Here is a 22638-nt window from a genome sequence, read left to right on the forward strand (position 1 = left end):
ACCTTTATAAAATTCACGTGCTTTACTTCCCAGATTGTAAATTCTGTGGCTAGAAGTGGGAACGTTAGATCACCTATTTTTTGGTTGTCCCTTTCTAAATAAATATCCTCTCTTCTATCAAGCCTTATCTAAAATTGTCTCCCCTCTATTCAACATCTCATCTCTTCTAAGTCTGAACTCGACTCCAATCTTTCATATAATCTTGAAATTTTCCCATTTAAACAAAAGGAACATATGAATTCACCTTCCCTCTTTCCATAATTTTAAATATTGATAATTGATATTGATAATCTAGTCTCCTTCAACGGAAGCAATCTTCCGAACAGGCCTTCCATTGATATGCTTGGTGTAACTATAAGTGACCAGCTCAGGTACGGGGGCTCTGGGGCTGAAGCTGGGCGTACTGTACAGGGCCCGCAGATACTTTAATAGTACATAACTGCTGACCCTGTACAAATCGCAAGTGCGCCCTACTGTCGAATTTGGCAGCCATCTCTGGTCCGGAGCCCCTAAATACCTGAAACAAACCCTTGACTCTGTGCAAAAACGGGCGGTCCGTTTGATAGATTCCCCAATCTTAACAAACGGACTGCAATCTTTAGAGCACAGGCGTCAGGTAGGTATGCTATCCTTGTTCTATCGTTCTATCTATTACAATGGAAGATGCTCTAAGGAACTAGCGTCATTGATCTCTTCGGCACCGGTGCGTAGTCGGGATACACGCCAAACGCGCGCCCAACATTTGTACACGGTTGACATTTGTCACATGAGAACGGGTCGCTTCTACGATTCGTTCTTAAGTTCAACAGCTTGGCTGTGGAATGAACTGCCGGCCTCTGTGTTTCCTCCCTCCTACAACATGGGACTCTTCAAGACCCATGTTCACTCCTTCCTCTCCACAAAAAGACCCTCCACACAGCATCCCCAAAGATGACATAGGCCCTGAGGGAAATTATTTTCTTCAGGGCGTCCTGTGTGGAGTTAATAAAAAAAAAAAAAATAAAAAAATAAATAATGGCCTAGAACAAGGTTCGGCCCGAAACATTTGAAAAGAAAGTTTTTTTTTAAAATATGATCGCTTGAGTGTTTATATACTCTAATATATAATAAATTGTAAAGTAATATTATACATTTTATACTTCTTCTGAGTCATTTCCTCATTGTCGAGGAAAGTGACCCTGACTCCGATTTCCATGGTGGACAAAGTTCCTTCACTCCTCGTGGTGATTTTGATAGTGGAATAATAAAAAATCAAACTTTAGTCAAAGTTACCCATAGTATTTATTTACAGTTTCGCTCACCAAATTTAACATTATTTAGAAATATACCTCATGGTTTAATAAGACAAAAAATATATATTATAATATCTCAAATAATAACAGAGTTAAAAATAACAATATGTACATTCAAAATATCACGGATGAGAAATTGGCTGTATACATTTTATAATTATCATTTTAATTATAGTCTATCAAATGTTACATCATAGCGTATATATTATTCTAATAAATCAGACTGGACAAAATTATAATAATGTCGAGCCACCTTTGTTGTGAATATTATCATTAAATTACACAATTAAACAAATACTTTATTTTAACCGCTAAGAACAGGTTCTTTCGGAGAATTTGAACAATTCTTCAAATTTCAAAGATAATTTTCAAGTTCTGTGAAAGATTTTTTCAAATTCTATTATTATTTCAGTTCTGTCAGGCATCTAGCCTATAATGATATAATAACACAACTTGAATAGGACTTTCACAGAACCCGAAAATGAATGTTGAAATTTGACGAATTGTTCAAATTCTACAAAACAACCCGTCCTAAATTTATTAGTTCTGGAGGAATTTTTCATTTGTTAGGTTTAGCTGACAATAAATCCAACGAGAAACTAAAAGTAATTAAATTATTTAGCATAAATTCAAATGTTACATTTTCATCAATTGGCCCTTTAGCCCCATGTTGTTTTTTTGATCAAAAGGTCCCATTAAATGCGAATTCTAGATGCGTTTCAGCTTTGAATCAAATTGTAATACGCTGACAAGCTTAACAATATGAAAGTTGTCCTCTTCTGATGATCACAATTTGTTCAAAAACTGAAACGGACTTAGAATCTGCATTTAACAGGAAGCTTTCGACTGTCAAAAAAACAAAATGGCGCTAATTGACCATTTGATGACTTTGTCAAATGTGAATTTCTCCAAAACAACTGGGCCAAGTGCTGGTGTGAAAATTAATGCAGTGAGAGGGGTGTGCGGAGAAAACCCGGTTAGACAGGAATGCAAGTGGTTAAAACAAAAAAATTGAATTATTGAACCAATTAGGCAGACCACAATGTTTTTTACACACATGACATATTATAATTTTGAACTAGCTTCATCACGATCAATTTTTTCTTAACTAGGTTCTAATACACAGTAGCCAAAGAAGTGATAGATACTCTTAGTATCGCCCTAGTGAAAGATCACCATTCAGAATAAAAAAGTTGGTTGAAATGGGTTTAGCCATGTTTTGTGAGCAGATCTGAATAGCCAGGTACTTCCCAAACTGCCTCTTCCCCATCTCCTTCTATTCCCCACTCCCTGCAGCCTCAGAACATTCCCCATTAAATAAGAATGACAGGACAGTTTGGATCAGTTGTGACTAGTAAAGGGTAAATTCTCTGGAATTATTTTTTGGGGAGTATTCCCAAAACGGAGAATATTGCGGGAATTTTTATCTAAATGGTGAAATCCCCACGAGGTTGTCTCCTACAACGAAATTTCATGTTATTTTCAAATGTGTCATATTAATTAGAGGATGCTGAGAACAGAACATTTATCATTTTTGGAAAATAACGAATAGTACAAAACATATAAGCTGTCAAAATGTTAATATTCGCGGCCGGCCAATAAGCGTATGATGTCAAGGTATATACAATGATTGGCGCAGCAGTACTGCGGCACTGCCATTCGAATTATGAATTGTGTCTCGTGTGACGTCATAATTGTACATGTTTCACCCAAGTTCACTTTGAAAGCTCATAACTTTGTATTTTTTTTAGATATCGTAATGTAATAAATTTTTATTAAAAAAGACAACTTCATTCAGAATACATTTCTCAGTAAGAAAAAGAAAATTCTAACTTTGGGGAATTTATACTAGGTAGGGGAATATTCCGGGGGCACATCACTAAAAACAAAGTGTCATGGCATGCTGTAAATGTTTATATTATTGTTTAACACAAAGTTAATGATATAACTCATGTTTTAATGGTCCAATACGGCAATAATTGACCCACCCATGTGATAAATACAATTAACTGGCCAAAAGAACCCAATAATTACATTTTCCAGGGTAAGTAAGGTCAATTTCCCTCACTTCAGATGAAAATATTGAAAGTCTTTCCTGAACAGATAGTCAATGTCATTGGCTGAATTCGAAAGGTCTTAGATGAATTGAAAACAGTTTTCCTTTTCAGTCAATTCTGTTTTACTAGGTAATTTTTACACGATTTTGATATAACACGGTTAACATAGCGCAATGGTAATGTCCGCTTTTATTAGACTTTTAGATTTGTCCAACCTCCCCCCTTCTCTTCCTGCTTACACCAACCAATAAAAGTGTAGGAATTAATAATGTGTATATTTTTTTTACATCCTGGAGAGATTTTTTTACAATGGAACTATAGACGTCCAAAATGACAGGACTTGCTTTAAGGCGATGCCATACGTAGTAATGCAAAATCATGTGTTTTTGGTTTGAAAATTTGGTCGCCTAGAAATGTTTCAGATGCTTTAATTAAATACTGCGAGTAGAATACATCTTGGCCTTTGAAATAATCGAAATAAGTCTTTTTATAAGCCCAGAAAAAAATAATGTATAAGGCCTATGAAAACTGCTTTAAAGTTCAAAATCTCCTACTTACGAACCCATTTTCGGTTATAATTTTATTGTATAATGTGGCAAGTTAAGTTATCTATAAAATGATCGAAAAAAAATTAAATATTTATACCTGAAAATCCACAAAATAAAATAGAAGGCACTTTTTGGCCATGTTTTTTTCATGCATAAATAAAAACAGGCGGATGGTGTTAAGCGGGAATTTAAGCCTTATCGCCATCTACGTAAGGGTTGTTATTGATAGCGGCTCAATATAAAATATTACACGACGTAGTGCATCGCCTTAACATATAACATTTTGATGAGCTGGAGGCAAACCATGTGACCATATTTTTGGCACCAGATGGGTTCGAGAATGCTATGAGTAAACTACGACTTCAGTCGTATGTTGACCGCTGAAGAGCGCACATTGAAATAAGCAGACCCTACGCAGAAAAATAAAGTTCGCTACAGTAAGGCAACACTTTGCAACGCACTCCATACTTTTTTGGCAGGATTTTAATTTTATTTTTCAACCGAAATGCCCACAAATCAGGTAGGTAAATTATAACACATAAAAAAAAAAGTGTTGTGTAAAAGTGTCTAATTAAATATTGTAACGAAATATTCCATTTTGAGCTTTTGCTTACAAGACTTGGGATTTTTAGTTGTTGGTCAGCAATTTGCGTGCCATTGTAAAAAGGACTTGTAATTCGTAAGATTTTATTTTCAAGGACTAAATAGTGATATTACAATGTATATACTGTCAGATTCATTTATTGATAAATCACAGAAAGGGACACGTTTATGCGGCCTCCCCGCTCCGCACACTTGGTTTGTTCCTCTTTTCTCCGATGGCATGGTAGATCAATTTGGATAACATGTATGGAAACCATCTTTTATTTTCCCATACATTATATAGCGTATTTTATAGACGATATTCCGTGGAATGTATGGGAAGTAGTTAACTTCACCATGCAAATTATTATAAAAATATCAGAAAAAATATGTGGGAAAAATATATTCTTCTTTCATGGCATGGGCACCGGAAAAAAGCTATTTGCTACTGCAAATCAGGACCATATCAATCACGAATCATCATCAACAAATAATCATTTGTGCTCTAAACCGTCCGAATGTCAGAGAAGTTGGACCTGGCCGTTGCAGTGGGAGCAACAGGCGATGTTAGGGATCATCCCAGTCTTGGTGTAAGCATGGTGGACGAGCGCAAGCGAAGGATGGTCATTCTTGCCGCAAACTTCCAACGGTCGGGCCAGCAACTGTAATAAATGTTTAGATGGAGTCACAAAGCAAAAATTTATAAATAATAATATTTATGTACCGGACAGCAGGCGGATGGACATAATCATTAAAATAATTATGGAAATGAATATTTACTGTTATCATGCAATTAACGATGCCGAATCCCTTTTGAAGCTTATCACCGGACACGTATCATGTATCAAATGGGATTTAACCGTAGTAATTAAAATTTAGTTATTTTTTCTTGGTTCCTTAATGCTCTCATGCATCCTGTTTAGAGATAAGAATATTTGATGTACATTAACACGTGTTGAATTCGAACTCAATAAATATGCAAACAACTGCCACAATCAGTCAGTTGTCCGACGACATTCGCAAGTTGTGTTTCTTTGAAAATCCTTACCTAAGGTACCCCCGAGAGGAAAACCGGCATTTACAGTCAATGTCACTGGCGTAGGTGTCCAGTACATTTATGGTCCTTCGAGCCGGATTTTCCTCAGAAATCAGGAAACATGACACCGTCACTGCGCTCCTGGAAAGGCGCCGAAACACCTGCTTCCAGGAGAGGATTAGTGCCGGCACCCGAAGACAGCGGCAACTCACGCTCTACTTGGGAAACAGTTAGAGCACTACAGGAGGAGAATTGGCGCTTACAACGCCAAATAGAAGAGGGTTGGCGCTTACAACGTCAACTAGAAGAAGATGGGCGCCCACAGCGTCTACAAGAAGAGGAGACTGCACGGTATTTGGATGCACTGTTTGCAGATTTCCAGGGTGGCTGGAAGTCCATCCTCACAATATTGGCTGAGGATAACCTGCAGACTTTGTTCTCACCTCAGCAGATTACGCCAGATGGATCCACGGCTGTGATGGACATTCCACAGTTACCGTCATCTTCTGAGCAGATGCTTCATAAAAATGAAGAAAATGAAAATGCACACGGTGCAACTCGTCAGGGTGGCTGGAAGTCCACCCTCACACTACTGCCTGAGGATATATCGGAGACACCGTTCTCGCCTCAGGATCCGCCAGAGGATTCCACGGCTGTGATAGAAAAGCCACAGCTACCGTTAACCCCTGAGCGGCAGCTTCATAAAAATGAAGAAAATGAAAATGCACACGGTGCAACTCGTCAGGGTGGCTGGAAGTCCACCCTCACACTACAGCCTGAGGATATACCGGAAACAACCCTTGTGCAGCATCTTCATAAAAATGAAGAATATTACGAAACATTGTCGCTAAGTAATGTTGGCGAAAAGAAACGACTCGCAAGGAAAGGGGTCGACAACCAGGCACATAATATGGCGCTGATGGAAAGCGAAATTAATGATGCTGCATTATCATCCGGAGGCGTATGGAGCCCCGGAAACACCATTCACGAAGACGATTCAAGATTTGTAAAAATAGTGAAATCTGTGAAAATTGTGAAATCTTTGAAAAATGTGAAAATTATGAATCTGCCGAGTGACATTTATCAGCAAATTAATGTACGTGAAATCAGAACACCGGTGGCACAAGAAGTGTATCAACACCTAATATTAATCAAACGAGAGAATGGAAATGCCTTTGTTCCACAAGAAAAAAGTGAACAAACTGTTTATGTTAAGCCTATAACGGAGCCCGAAGACACAAGCCATGAAAAAATAAACAATAATAACATGATTGCGCACGCGGCAGTTGTGCCTACAAAAAGTTTTGAAGAAATCTTCCAATATAAACAATGGAGAAAGTCAACTTGGTTCTTAGATACCGGACAAAGAATCGCCATTGCAGCGTAATTGAAATAAAGATTGGAATAAATAATAAGGAACCAGATAAGGTTCAGATAAACCCAATAAAAAGAGTCACATGAGAGACAGTAATAACAATAAAACTGATTCACGAACTTGAACTACAAACGAAAGAATTGTTTATTATAAACAAATACCTCACATGTAAACACTTGACATGTGGGTCACATAGCCGAAGGCCGCCCGTTACTTAACAGGCGATTCGTTCATTCATTCTGCTGAAATATGAAAGCTGATTACTTTAACGATCACTTCATGCCGTCAAAAGATACGGATTTTTAATTGAAATTGAAGACAACATAGCAGTACCTCTCAACGACAGAAACTTCAACGAATATCTACACTTGGAAGATACCAACACACCTGCTGCGAAAACCATTGTTCTTCACACCTTAAGAAGATACCTTGCTGTCCGAGGAAACTATTTGGTGAAAAATACTTTTTCACGTTGGGGGTGTACCGGACAGCAGGCGGATGGACATAATCATTAAAATAATTATGGAAATGAATATTTACTGTTATCATGCAATTAACGATGCCGAATCCCTTTTGAAGCTTATCACCGGACACGTATCATGTATCAAATGGGATTTAACCGTAGTAATTAAAATTTAGTTATTTTTTCTTGGTTCCTTAATGCTCTCATGCATCCTGTTTAGAGATAAGAATATTTGATGTACATTAACACGTGTTGAATTCGAACTCAATAAATATGCAAACAACTGCCACAATCAGTCAGTTGTCCGACGACATTCGCAAGTTGTGTTTCTTTGAAAATCCTTACCTAAGGTACCCCCGAGAGGAAAACCGGCATTTACAGTCAATGTCACTGGCGTAGGTGTCCAGTACAATTTAGTTACTAGTAGTTACATCGGGACACTCAACAAAAACAAATCTTTATTTAGTTCAAAATATACAATATTCCATAATGAAATTACTCTTAAACAAAGCTGAATATGCATAAACAAATACGTGATGTACCTAAATCATTTTTAGACAAATCTGTAAATTTATTATCCATTTGTGCTATTGTGGCTTAAAATTGTGAGTCAGCAGTGTCAGCACACAACTCAATCTAAATATATTTTAATAATACTGCATTAAAAGTAAATTTTAATAATACTGCATAGTGCAAACACCACCAAAAAACGATGCAAACTCAAGATATACTACCAGAACGCGCGGGGACTACGCACCAAATTAAATGAACTACGTTCTACAATATCGCTACACCATTACGACGTATATGTGCTGACAGAAACTTGGCTCGACTCGGAAATAAAATCAACAGAACTCGGACTCAACAACTACAAAATTTTTCGCTGCGATAGAAACTCTAAATCCAGTTCCAAAACAAGGGGAGGCGGAGTACTAATTGCAATAAAGAAGAAATTGATGTCAAGAAAACTCAAAACAAAAAATAATACACTCGAACAACTATTTGTACAAATTGATACCACTGTAGAAAAGATAATAATTGCAACTTTATACACACCGCCACTATCTGATGCCGGAAACTATCGAAGCCACAGCGAAGACGTTGAAAATCTACTCTACAAATATCCTAACTCTAAAATTATTATTCTCGGGGATTACAACCTCCCTAACCTAAAATGGAAAACAAGTGATAGTGGTTTCATTGTTAATGAAAGTCAAAATGATCGTGCACGTGAGATTTTAGATATGACAAATTTTTTAAATCTTTTACAACATAACTTTATATACAACATAAATGATCGCTTACTAGATCTAGCAATATCAAATTATCCTAAATTGTTCATTGAGAAATGTAATGATCCTCTGTTACCTGTTGATAACCATCACCCCCCTCTATATATTAAGTTAAATATATGTGGCGTCGAGCCGAAACCCGTTGAAAAAACTCTCAACTACAAAAAAGCAGATTTTGAATCTATAAATTCTCATCTTTCGCATGTTGACTGGTCTTTTTTGTCTGATGTTAATACTGACGATTCCTTAGAAAATCTATATTCAATATTCTCCACCACTATCAAATCATATGTACCACTATTTACTCCTAAAAAAAATACATATCCAACTTACTTCTCATCAGAACTAATAGCCTCACTACAACAAAAAAAAAAACTTCATAAAAAATTCAAAAAAACTCTGAAGAAAATCGACTACATATACAAATTTCAGTGAAAGTAGGAAAAAATGCAAAGATCTCTCTAAAATCTGTTATAAAACATATATAAATTCTATCGAGAACACAGCCTTAAACTCGAACAATCTCTGGAAATTTATTAAAAAAATAAACAACGACAGCACAGACTATCCTCCAGAAATGCACATGGACGACAAATACGCCAACAATACGCAAGACATTGTAAATCTTTTTTCTGACTTCTTTAAAAATGTTTATGATGATGAAACACTAGAAGAAAATATTCCTTCATACACATTCAAAAAAACCACACATTTAACAGACTGCTACATCACCGAAGAATCTTGCAAAAAAAAATTAAATTCCTTAGACATAAACAAGTCTGCAGGCCCGGACACCATCCCGCCAATTTTCCTAAAACAGTGCTCCTCCGTATTGTCTAAACCACTAACCATTTTATTTAACCACCTACTATCCTCTGGATATTTTCCCGTCTACTGGAAATCCAGCTATATTATTCCAATATTTAAAAAAGGTGACGAGACTGACATTTCAAACTATCGACCAATATGCATACAATCTGTATTACCCAAAATCTTTGAATCTTTAGTTTTGGAAGAAATATATCCTACACTAACAAAATTAATAAATGACAAACAACATGGCTTCATTAGAGGTAGATCAACTACAACAAATTTACTACTGTTTCAAAACTATATATTGGAGTCTTTTTCTAAAAATAAACAAGTTGACTGTATATATACTGATTTTTCGAAAGCCTTTGATAAAGTGTCTCACAAAGTACTGATCCAAAAACTTCATGCTATAGGAATCAGAGCAAATATGTTAAGCTGGTTAAGTAGCTACATATCTGGTAGAACTTTACTTGTTAAAATAAAATCTTTTTTATCTAAACCATTTTTGGCCACTAGTGGCGTACCGCAAGGTAGTCATCTTGGCCCAATTTTATTTATTGTTTTTATAAATGACATAGTCAACTGCTTTGAAAATGTCAATGTACTGCTATTCGCCGACGATATTAAATTATATAAAGAAATAACCTCATTAAACGACTGTCAAGTTCTTCAATCTAATATAGACATGCTAAATAAGTGGTGTTCACAAAACAATTTATATTTAAATGTAGAAAAATGCAAAATTTTGACCTTTTCCAGAAAAAAAACATCACAATTTTTTGGCTATTCAATAAATAAAACAAATTTAGAAAGAGTAAAGGAAATGCGAGATCTTGGCATAATAATGGATGAGAAACTAGACTTTACGGCCCACATTCAACAAACTGTGAATAGGGGTATGAAAACATTAGGTTTTATATTAAGAACAATTAAAAACTTTAAATCTTTACAAATCATAAAACTATTGTACATATCCCTTGTTAGAAGCCTGATAGAACATAACTCCATAGTTTGGTCGCCCTTCTACAATGTACATATTCATAATGTTGAAAGAATTCAAAGAAAATTTCTACGCTTCGTCAATTTTAAACTTAACATCCCTTTAGAACACATAAATTACCAGTCATTATTGAATCATTTAAATATTCCGACATTAGAAAACAGAAGAAAAATAAACGACCTAACCTTTTTATTAAAATTATTGAACTCTAAATTCGATTGTTGTGAACTCCTGCATTTAATAAATCTACACATACCTACACGAACAACTAGGCAAATATCAACATTTTACATACATACATCTCATTCCAACTATAGTTTTCACTCTCCAATACAACGTTTACACAGTCTTGGTAACAAATACTTAAATAATATAAATGTATTTGACAATAATTTGAACTTGGCCAACTTTAAACGGAGTATGTGCGAACTATTTTTACATACTTTGTAAACTATTGTTATCAACTAATTTTATACCTTCTTATTAACATTATCGTTGATTTGGAGGATTTTGGCAAATTTTATATTTTTTGTCGCACTTATTTGCACTCTATCATACCTAATTTTTTAAACTCTTATATTTTATGTAACCTATATTTTGCTAAATCTGACATTTTTATATGTAATCTATATGTATTTTTTTTTATATAAAATGTATAACTAAAAAAATAAAGATGTACATTATTATATGTAAAAGCCCTATGGGCGTTTAAATGAAATAAAAATAAAAAATAAAAAAATTAAAAACATGTTCATAATACATGACTAACTACAAACGAAGTACTTGTTATTCCCAGATATCTCAATAAATAATATGTTCAAAGAACCTTAGAATAAAATGCACATAAAATTTAAATAAAACTCAATAAAAAATTGTGAACCAATTTTCAGAAGTAGAAGCAGGCTGAAAACATGGTTATGTGAAAAGGACTTTAGTACTGATCTATTTTTCTTTCTGAATTTCTCTGTACTTCGTAATTTTTTTTTCTGATTTTAAATAATTTTTGTACTTTTTTCTGATTTTATCTTTTTTAAATTTTATTTACAATAAATATCTAATGTCTGTGATTCAAAATAATAATGCTACGTGATTCATAGACAGATCAGACAGATCCTAAATCTCTAACTAACTAACCATCACGCCGTTTCTCCACAAGGGTAGGCAGAGAGGACGGACCGCCAAACAACTCGGTCTTGGCACACACTCCTTGCCTCATTCACATTCATACATCGTCTCATACATACTCTTCTATTATTCTGACTCAACTCAAGTATCTGATTCACTTGGTCGTGCCATGTCTTCCTGGGGCGTCCCCGACTTCTGCTACCATTCACATTTACATTGTATATTCTCCTTACACACCTTTCATCGCTCATTCGCTCAACATGCCCAAACCATCTAAGGGTCCCTTTCTTGATCTTACTCATTACGCTTACATCAGCCTTGCACTCTTTGCAGATCTCCACATTTCTCACACGATCATACATGGTATTACCACACATACCCTCAGAGATCTCATTTCTACAGCTTTCAGTCTACTTTCATCCTTTTTCTGCCAGTTCCATGCCTCACTCCGTACATCAGGGTAGGTACTGGCACTCCATTGTGGACTGCTAACTTTGTTTCTATGGACAAATTTTTTTAGCGCCAACTGCGTTCAGTCCTCCATTAATGAAGTTACCTGCATTTACCCTTCTTTCAATATCTCTGTCAGCCTTCCCATCTCTCGTAAACATACTTCCTAAATATACAAACTCATCCAACTTCTCCAAGTATCTAAATCTTTAAATAGTATAAAACTAAGTCGCTATTCGCATCTGTCTGTCTGTGCACTTAGTTCTTCTAAACTACGCAACGGATTTTGATAGTGTTTTCACTCTAATTTTGAGATTTTCTTACGGAAGGTTTATATTAATACATGCATATTATATTAATAGAAAGTAGAGAAAAGTCGAGCAACACCGGGTACATCTCAGCTAGTTTAAAACGATTAAAGTTTAATAATAACCCGTTAACAAACTGCAAACTAGCAGTTTAATGGGACTTAATTGTAATAAGAGTAAGATTTTTTTTTTTTTTAACCTATACAACGCTGGCCTATTCAATTCAATCTATACAGTCAGTGTGTTTTAGAGAAACTTCATGAATCACATAATTTTATTTACTTAACCTATCAGGTTAATTTGTCCGATTTTGGGAACAACTCACAAGGTCTCATAGAAATCGTTGTCTTTCTAACTGTCATGGTGATAAATATGATCTAAATAGTAAACATAGAAACAGAAATCAACACGCTTTATATTCAAATCTAGAAGTTAACCACAGAAGAATTAAAATGTACACCTCCATGAAACCAAAGGTTCCAACTGCAATTAAAAAAAAAATTACAAAACTCAATGAATTTTTTAAAAACAAAATTATTTTCATATAAAACGAAAAAAAATTTAAATGACAGTAACAACAACAATTGTGTGTGTTTTTTTTTTCAGTAGTTACAAAAAAGGAAGGTTAACCATTTTAATTTTCTTTATGTTTGAATTAAAAATTTTAAGATTTCGATAATTATATGTTTATTTGTAATAGTAAAATTTGAAAGTGTATTTCATCAACTTGCAACAATAGTTTTTTTTCAAAAATATTTTTTTTGTATTTTATCGCAAAGCGGAAATCCTTCGACCTCTTGACAGAATTTGCCAGAGACCTGAAGGGTTGGATTAAAAAATATACTTTTTGCAAATTTTAGGAGCTTAAAATAGTTGTAAACGTAGAAATTCCAAATAGAAAAATCGGTGCAAATTTCACGATGCCAATCAGAACTGACTGTGAAGGTAATTCGAGTGGGACATAGTAACTTAACTTTGTTGCTTAAAAGTAATAGTCAAATGACAATAAAGTATGCAAGAAAAATAAAGTTTACCTTTTCAGCTATATTTTCAGCATCTGTGTTAGTCGGCAATTCATTCAAAACCGATGTAAAATCATCCAGCTTCTCTACGGCATTGCACAAGTTCTCTGAAAACTTGAGATTAACGGAAGACAGCTCCAGGATGTTGGAGGATTTGGGTTTACTGGGATCCAAGTTGATACTTCCAATGGGCGTTTGCTCTATGATACCAAAGCCGCCCAATTCATTCAGACTCGTGTAGTACATCTCTTTGGAAGCCAGATTGGTCAGCCAGTTTTCGTGGAGACTTCGCAAGTTCCTGTAGGTGTGTATGAGAATGTCACGGACCCTGTTCCTCTCCTCCAAAATCAGTCTTAATGATAATTGTAACTCGTCAGTTCTTTGTGTAAATGCAGTCTTTAAACCTGCTAGTTCTTCCACCATCAAACTAGAAATAAAAGTATTTAAAATCATGAAAAGAGTGTTTCAAAATCTACCAGAGACACATTATTGCAACATTTAAGTAACTTTGTTTTAACATTAACCACTCTGGCTAATTTGTTCGCTTTTGGGAATAGCTCATATAGTCTCATAGAAATCTGTTACAGTTAGAAACATGATTTAACCAGTGTCAGAATGAGAACACAAGCTTTATATTCAAATCTAAAGGTTAACCACAGAACAGCTATTTTTAAAACTTTTTTATGTTCGCATGCAAAATTTTTATATTTAAAAATTATATATATAATTTTTTATGTGAAACCGCACCAGAATCCCAACTGCTCTTAACCATCTAGAGCCAGTGAGACTATGGCATTCCCAATTGGGGTATGATGTGGGGGTGAAAGTATATAACAACCTTCTACGTATCAAACAAATAACCGACATACTTAAATTTAAATCATCACTAAAAACATTTCTTTTAAAGAAATGTCACTACACCTTAAATGAATACCTTAAATACCTCTGTTTTTTTATTTATTTACATACATTTTTTAACATGTAATTGTTGAGTTATGTAATATAATGTGTATTTGTTGGGTTAGCTGGAAGAAATAGGATGTAACCTATAAGCTATACCCTTTGTACTCTGTATTTTTGTGCAATAATTTTTTTTTGAATTTTGAAGGTAATGGGGAGGAGAAGAAGATGGGTAAGAGGAAGGCGGGGTTGTACCTGGCTAATCAGATCTGGTCACCAAACACGGTTAAAGCAATGTTTCAATTCTGAATGGTGGTCTTATAACCAGGTTGATACTGAGAGTATCTTCCACCCTGGAACGTGCTGCAAGTATACTATATATTATTTAAAATTAAAAATAACAAAAATTCATCAAATAAAATTTACTTGCGCACGCCGGGATCTGAGCCCACGACCTTCGTATTGCTAATCGAAAGCCTTACCCCTCGAACACAGAGGCCATCTCCATGTTAATTTTGAATAATAAAATTTGAAAACGTATTTCATCTCCTTTCAAAAACAGTTTTTAGTTTTCGGATAAATTTAATTAATAATTATTCCATTTATTTGGATTTTATTGCAAAGCCGAAATACTCCAACCTTTTGACAGAATAGGCCTGAGGGTTTAATCAGCACTATGGAGATTCACGATAGTGTCAAAATATAATTAGTATAGAAAACCTCACCTGCTAGCTAAGAACTTGCTCCTCCAAACTTCGCACTGCCCCGCTAACCATTCTGTTTGCTCCTGAAAATAAAATACATTTGCATTCTTCAAGTAATTAATGAGTACATATCTAATTTAACATCTACCTTTTGATAAACCTTACATTATTATATCTATTGAATACCTAAGAGTCTAGATTAGTCATACTCAACCTGCGGCCCGCCAAGCTATTTTGTGCGGCCCTCAATACATTTAATATCAGAAACATGATTTACAAAATCTGGCATTCTATATCACGTTAATTTGAGATTAATTGCGACTTTGACGTACAGACATTGAAACCCGAAGAGGATAGTCGTTATCGTGTTAACATCAGATCTGGTATAAGAGTGTTGCTACTGCACACGCTAGATCTATCTCCAAAAAACAAAGATTTGACAGACAAATATGCGCGCAAATAATTTTGCTCGCGGCAACACATAAATTATTGTTATACATATCTATTATTATTCTGTTTTGGTTATATTTTTATTAATCTCAAATGGTTTTCCAAAAAAACGGGGGTGGTGGGTTTCATGATATTTTTTGTCATACCAGTATAGTGTTGCGGCCCGCGTAGCTTTACAAACTTATGAATGTGGCCCGCAGAAGAAAAAGGTTGAGTATCATTGGTCTAGATTCACTTAACATCAAACACGCGCTAAATTACGCAGTGGAAATATACATGCACTTTCAATGCTTTTAAAGGTCGCGGGTTCGAACCCGGCGTGCGCAAATAAATTTTATTTGATTAATTTGTGTTATTTCACAATTAATTAATTTTTTTTTTTTTTTTTTTTAAAAGAAAGACAAACATTCCCAGGTTACGAATAACCCAACAATGTTTGAAAATCTCCTACTACCACCACAGAAAGCCGAAAATGTTGCTTGTGTTGTGATGGAGGACTTAGCCAGCCGAGGAATCGAACACGCGACGCTCGGGTGAGACCCAAGCGCTATGCCCACTCAACCACTGACCGGTCTCCTAAAATAATATATAGTATATTTGCGGCACGTTCCAGAGTGGAAGATACTACCAGTATCGCCCTGGTGTAAGACCACCATTCAGAATTGAAACGTTACTCCAAATGGCTTTAGCCATGTTTAGTGACTAGATCTGAATAGCCAGGTACTTCCCCACCTTCCTCTTTCCCTTCCCCACTTACCTTCAGCCTCACAACATCCCCCAATTGGAGATGCCATAGTCTCACTGGCTCCAGACGGGAGCAGTTGGGACTCTTGTGAGGTATTCACTATAAAAAAATAAAAATAAAATTTTTTGACAGGTCGGTGGCTGAGACAATTGCGTTGGGTTCCCACCTGCAAGTTTACCACGTCATGGGTTTGATTCCTCTGCTAAGACCACCATCAATGCGCAAGCCACATTTTCCACTTATGTTGTGGCAGTAGGAGTTTATAAAATATAGTCACAAAATTTCTAACCCCATAATGTTTGTTTTTCTTTTTAACACATTGAAGGAGAATTTTTTTATATTAGCTCCTGAGATGGGGAAAATAAGTTGCCCTAGGGCTATCTCATCTTTGGGAAGGCTGTGTGGAGGGTCCTATAACCCTTTCCAACGACGTGTTTGCATAGTGCAAACACCTATTTATTAATTTATTTTAGGTTCTGCAATGAGTTAATGTGAGAAACAATTTTGTTTTTAACCCTTGAGACGTTGTTGATTTGCACGGATCGAACCTTCTACAAGCTTCCATTTTTTCAAAGACAATAACAAGCACTATATCGTTCTCTTTCTGACATAAAAGAAATAATTAATTTTTAGATGAGAGGAAGAGAGATATATGCATTTTAATAATGTGCGGTCGTTCTGGGACAAATATGGTCTTAGGAGAGTATAATGCGCGCACGGCATTTGGGACTGTTTGGGTCTTAGAAGGTCCCAAGGGTTAAATCTTCGAATAACCAAATAACTGACTGTTTGAATTACAACAGTCTGAAGGAAATGAGAGAATGTTTTAAGAAGGAAAATGGTATGAGGGGTGGAAAGAATCGGAGGTGCAATGTATCCAGTAGTGACAGAGGTATGAATCCATCCCTCCCACTGCAGTGCGAGGCGATGGGTCGAGAGAGACCAGCTGGAGGGGTGAAAGGGTCGCCCTCAACCGGCCCGCCACATAGATGGTTGGCAGACGCATCCGCCGCCAAGACCTGGGCATATCTAATCTCATGAACCCGGGCACCCCTGCTAAATCACTAAACATAGCGAACTACTTGGGGTGGCCTGTGGAAGAGGTGTTGGTTACCCAATAAATGGTTTCCGGGGTGGCAGTACCACATCCGACTCCTAAAACAGGTTGCGACACACGCTGTATTTTGCATTAAAGGAACAAAATTTTGGTTTTTTTATGAAGTTGATGAAAATCAGTAATACAATTTTTAAACTGCCTATCTTCTTTGAGTGTGACAATTTAAAGTAGTGTAGAAGTGTTCGCCTAATGACACAAATAAACATACATACTACTAAAATATAAAACACGACATAGCGGACAGGGGAGTCATGTCGTACCGCATCTCTGAATGAAAGACGTATATTTGACCGCTCAGTGGCTGAGTTGGCATCACGTTTGAGTCCCAACCAGGCATTGTATGAGGCGTATCCAGAAAGTAAGTGTACTGAGGCTCTCATGACCGAATGAATTTTATTTTCGACATGTAAGCTACACTTCCGTGTAGCCTGACTCTTCCCCTCCGCAACGAGACCAGTTCAAGGTCAGTACGTTGAGAAGTGTCGACGCGACAAAACGTTTCGTGAAAAATGTCAATCCAATCTCTGGCCAATTGCGAAATACGAGGCGTCATCCGTTATCTCGTTTGAAAGGGAAAACCTCCGTTTGAGGTTTATAATGAGGTGAAAACTGAATATGGTGATAAAGCTATGAATCGTACGAGTGTGTAAAAGTGGTATCGAGAGTTTAAAAACGGTTGTACATCTGTGCATGATGATCAGAGGAGCGGAAGACCTTCAATATCCGGAAGTCTTTCTTTTTAATTAAATAAATAAAATATTACGTAGTATCACACGACATCTCCTCTTGTGTCCGCGAGTGTGTTAAGAAAAAATAAAATATCATGTGGATATCCCCGTGTTGCGTGGTGGTATAGATTGTGGTCAAACGGCCAGCTTTGTGAATGTTAATCCTTACTTCATGCAGAACGCAGGAGAAATGAAATTATAAAACAAAACGATCTATAAAAGCTGACACGCATTGGCATATTTATTTTACCTGATGTGTTGAAAGATGCTGGGCAGAATTGAGCAGAGCGCTGGTTAACTGCTGTTTATCATCAGTGAGCATCTGTACTGTAGTTTTTAAATCTTCTCCCATAGATGCAACAAGCATAGTCTTCAGTTCCTTATTGACCTGTTCAAAATTAATTAACTTATCTTATCAATGTGAATTAATTAACTATTAATTATAAATTTATCCAGAATATAGTAGGAATAACATATTTCCCATCTATTGCTAAAAACCTCTTATTTAAATAAATGAAATAACTTTCAAGTTTTAATTTTTATTAAGGCAGATATATTTAAGATTATCTTATTAACTTTTTACCTACCGCTGACGCACACTTATGTAATTTGGAAAGTCAAGCACACGGCGTGGCTGACGCAAACGTGTGCTCGAGCAGCACCCAAGATTCAAATCAAAATTTCGCAAAATGTTAAGGTTAAATGGTACTCAACCCGGGATTAAAATGTTTCTTATTTTTTATTCCATTGACCAATTTTTATTCCACTCAATAAAAAATTCAAGGTTTCAGAATAAGATAAGTGTTTTATATGATAAATTAAAATAGTCAAAATCGAGCCGGGCATGGTGTGTCTGAGCTGATTTATAGAGCGGTGTACAGGTTAAATGCGAGATAGAATACATAGATTGGAAAAGTAATGAACCGTGTTCTTAACAAATGGTCCATTACTCATGACCCAAATTAACTTGACCTTGTTTATTTGGCCAGTGAGAGCCTCTGAGCTTGACATGCTTGATGTACTAACTGTAAGTACAAATTAAAATTAATCTATTTTGTACAAAAGGTCTAAAAAAAATTTATATATTTATTGTAACTTTTGTCTTGCTATAACTCTGGAGTTTGGGTTAACTATATCAATTTTCAGAAGCTTTAAATAATTAATATCTGTAATCATAATACCTTATCTACAAAAAAAAGATAAGAAAAAAATTTCTGATTTGAATGACATGCATGTAAAGTGTAATAACAAGATTTGTTTACTTTGCTAAATGCTGATAGTAAATACATAATGCTAAAGCTAAGCCATTAAAAAGTCACGAATTGAAAGTTTATGGATATTAATTTTTTTATGGCCGTGTAATGCTTTTACTTGAGTTTGTCACACATTATACAGAGTCAGGGAAAAATAAATACTAACCCAATATACAATGAAAAATGCATAAAATAACACTTGGTTTCAACTTAATTACAATTGGAAATAAATATTTACATCGTGGGAGATCGAAATACAGGCAAAAAATAGGTTATTAGAATAAAGCGATAGTGTTGGGTTATTTTAATAATTTATGCGTATTTCCTAACATTCAATCAGATTGTTCGAATCTGTCAATACATGTGAAATTTAAAATTTCCCTCAGCGTTTACAGTTGTTTCTGATTGTAGTAATTAAACAGAAACTAAGACCGTCGTCCCACGGGTCGGTAAGCAATCGATATAAACTGAATGCTGCAAGATACTGCACAGAAAAGTTCCACACTGAACTGCGCTGCAGACCGTTAACTAACCGTAACGAACTTAATTTTCTGCGCAAGGTTTTGCAGCACTCGGTTTATGTCGATTGCTTATCGACCCGTGGAACAACAGGCTTAATGATATTTTTGCATATTAAGCGTGCAGCGGAATAGAGCAACTTTACCAATACTTTTTATTGATACAAGTGTGTTTAAATTTGACCCTAAACTTACATGTGCTTGCTGTTTGATTTGGTCCATAAGTGAATCATTTGTACTCTTGAGACTGCGGATCTCATCCTGCATCTTGTTCTTCTCTAATTCCCACAGCTTCTTTTCATTATCGGTTATTGTCTCCACGGAAACCTTTTTCTCTTGCAGTATTTCATTCAGCGGCCTTTTGCTACTCTTGAACGCGATAGGATTGGTGTCAATCAAAGACATTTGAGACACTAACACACTGAGATCGAGATTATTTTTAGATTTTCTCTTTTTCGTATTTGCAGCCCTTTTCTGAGTAGGTATAATAGGTTTAATGGCTGCTTTATACGGTTCGTACGGAACAAACTTTGGCTCCCTCGATAAACTGTTTGATTTGCGGTTGACGTAATGAATCTCCTTTGGAGTGAGGTTGATTAATTTATCCATGGGAAAATATTCATCCGGATAAGATTGGCTGAGGTGAGTTGTAAACACAATACGTTTTTTGGAATGTTTGGTATTTTTGCTGGATGTAGTTGACTGATCTCCTACAGAAATGTCTCTCTTGTTTTCATCTGGTGATATGGTTTCCATTCCATCTCCTTCAGTTCTTGTTTTGAGCGACATTACTAAAAAATGTATTATAAAATTATTGCCAACACAACATAGCAATACAAACTCCAAATGAAAGAAGGTCAAAAGTTCGATTACTTTTACTTGAAAAACTTAATTAGATCATATAAATGTTCAGTAATCACCCATAGAATCTTTGGAAATCCAAGCCATTGTTAAATTTGACACAATAAAAAAACCAGAACCAAATATAATTAAATGTAAACAATGTATTAACGAAGTAACATGAAAGAATAAGGTAATATTTATCAATTGCAGAACGAGAAATGTCGTCAGACTGACAGATTTCGTCTATGACTATAAATTTTGACAGGTGCTGGCAAAATTCGGGGCTGCCATATTATAGATTATATTGCTAGCGGAGATGGTTCTTACCTACTTAATTATATTATTACTGGCAACATTTGCACTCTTCATGGAAACAGTGGTTACAAATCGTTCTAAGTAATCTTAAACTTCATGAAAATGTAGAAGTTTGTCGTTAAAAAGGCCTGAAGTTCACTGTACATTTGTTACGGTGGGGCATAAATTGTGTTCGAATTTTTAAATACGTTTTTTTGTAAAGATAGCATTATTTTGACGTTTGACTTCACCATAGAAATATTAAATTTAAGTTGAATTATGCTTGATTTCGTTGTTCGTTCAAATTGGGTGCGCCTGTTCTCACATTGCTGGAGGATTGGGGGCGGAGCTACGAAGTTTGCCGAGTGAACACGAAGGCTCAAAGCGGCTCGGAACTACGAAGTTTGCCGAGTGTACACGAAGGCTGGCAAAAATCAACTTGATTTTGAATAATTTGTTTGAAGTCTTGAAGTTTGACTGTGGTTTGACGTTCGAAAATCTCTCAAGTATGAGGGAGATTTTGAGTTGAAAGAAACGAAACATGGAGGTCGTTATTAGTAAACATTTACAAGACATAATCAACCCTACGGACATTTTTTTTTAACCTAACCTAACCTAACCTTCTACTTCCTGGTTACGAAACCATTACTAGGATAGGTTATTGTACTTTTTATTACTAACCTCCAACTTACCTAGCTCTGGTAGTTTGTATTGATATTTGAAGCTTATGTTTGTATTATTTAAGCTTTCTGCCAGAAGCCTGACCTCACAATTGTTATTTAATCTTATATATTCTAGGTTTTCCGAATAAAATCACAAAGTAGAAGAAATTTGTGTTTAATCCGTGACCCATCCTGATATTCCTTTACGATAGGCCTACTTCACTAGTAACTCTTAAGATCATTTAAACTTGAATGCACTACTTGTATTTTTATGACAAAGTGCCTTCTTCGATGTAATTGTTATGCAGTCTTATGGAGAAATAACAACCAACCAAGAAAGCCAAGTTCTCATTGTCACAGGTTTAAATTTGCCGGGCAGATATGAAGTGAAGTTCGGATTTCGTAGCTCCGCCCCCAATCCTCCAGCAATGTGAGAACAGGCGCACCCGCGCAATCTACTGCGCAGCTCACGGGTAGCAATAAAGATGTCTCATCGATCGATATCTTGAAGAATCGATCTCAGTCCGGGGTTTGTAGTTTTCTCCGTTACATTGTGACTCTCCGGTAGGAGCCCACAAGATTAGCCGACTGATGACATTACTTGAAAAGGGTAAGACTAGAACTTTTATTCTAGGCTGGTGGTTATGATAAAATATGAACCGGACAAAAATAATAATATTGTGTTGATTATTAAGGATAAAAATGGACTTATATGGTTATTCCGTTTGGGTAAAATTCGGTTTAGGGGAGTCACTCGAATAACCGAAATTGAACTTGATTCAGACTAATTTAGGGCTGGGGAATCCGAATCTGTAAGAATTAGGTGGGGGTCGGCACTATTAACTGAGTTAAAGGGTCTTGAAATTTCGTACGCGATACACAGAAACCATGTTTTATTTATCAACTATGAATTAAAAAGAATCAAATTAACAACTATTTTATATTTTTGACATTTTAGCAGTGCCAACCAAAAAATAAAAAGTGTTGCCATACAATAATAATATCAATGTTATTAATTGAATGCGTGGAAAATTCTTAAAATTAAATATCATTTACCAGAT

General features: G+C 35.6%; 1 protein-coding gene across 1 annotated transcript; it reads right to left on the reverse strand.

Moving 5' to 3' along the window:
* Positions 1-1384: 1384 nt before the first annotated feature.
* On the reverse strand, positions 1385-20845 carry LOC149418203 (golgin-45). Its single transcript, XM_089639747.1, has 6 exons — positions 20699-20845; positions 19974-20569; positions 18258-18395; positions 14989-15050; positions 13376-13790; positions 1385-5141 (listed from the first exon to the last, which is right to left on the reverse strand). The coding sequence occupies exons 1-6, from the start codon at positions 20724-20726 to the stop codon at positions 5001-5003; spliced, it is 1380 nt and encodes a 459-aa protein (XP_089495873.1). The 5' UTR covers positions 20727-20845; the 3' UTR covers positions 1385-5000.
* Between the last annotated feature and the right edge of the window lie 1793 nt (positions 20846-22638).

Source organism: Hesperophylax consimilis, chromosome 14 (genome assembly GCF_061612785.1).
Source record: "Hesperophylax consimilis isolate HC1 chromosome 14, BYU_Hcon_1.0, whole genome shotgun sequence".
NCBI classification, from domain to species: domain Eukaryota; kingdom Metazoa; phylum Arthropoda; class Insecta; order Trichoptera; family Limnephilidae; genus Hesperophylax; species Hesperophylax consimilis.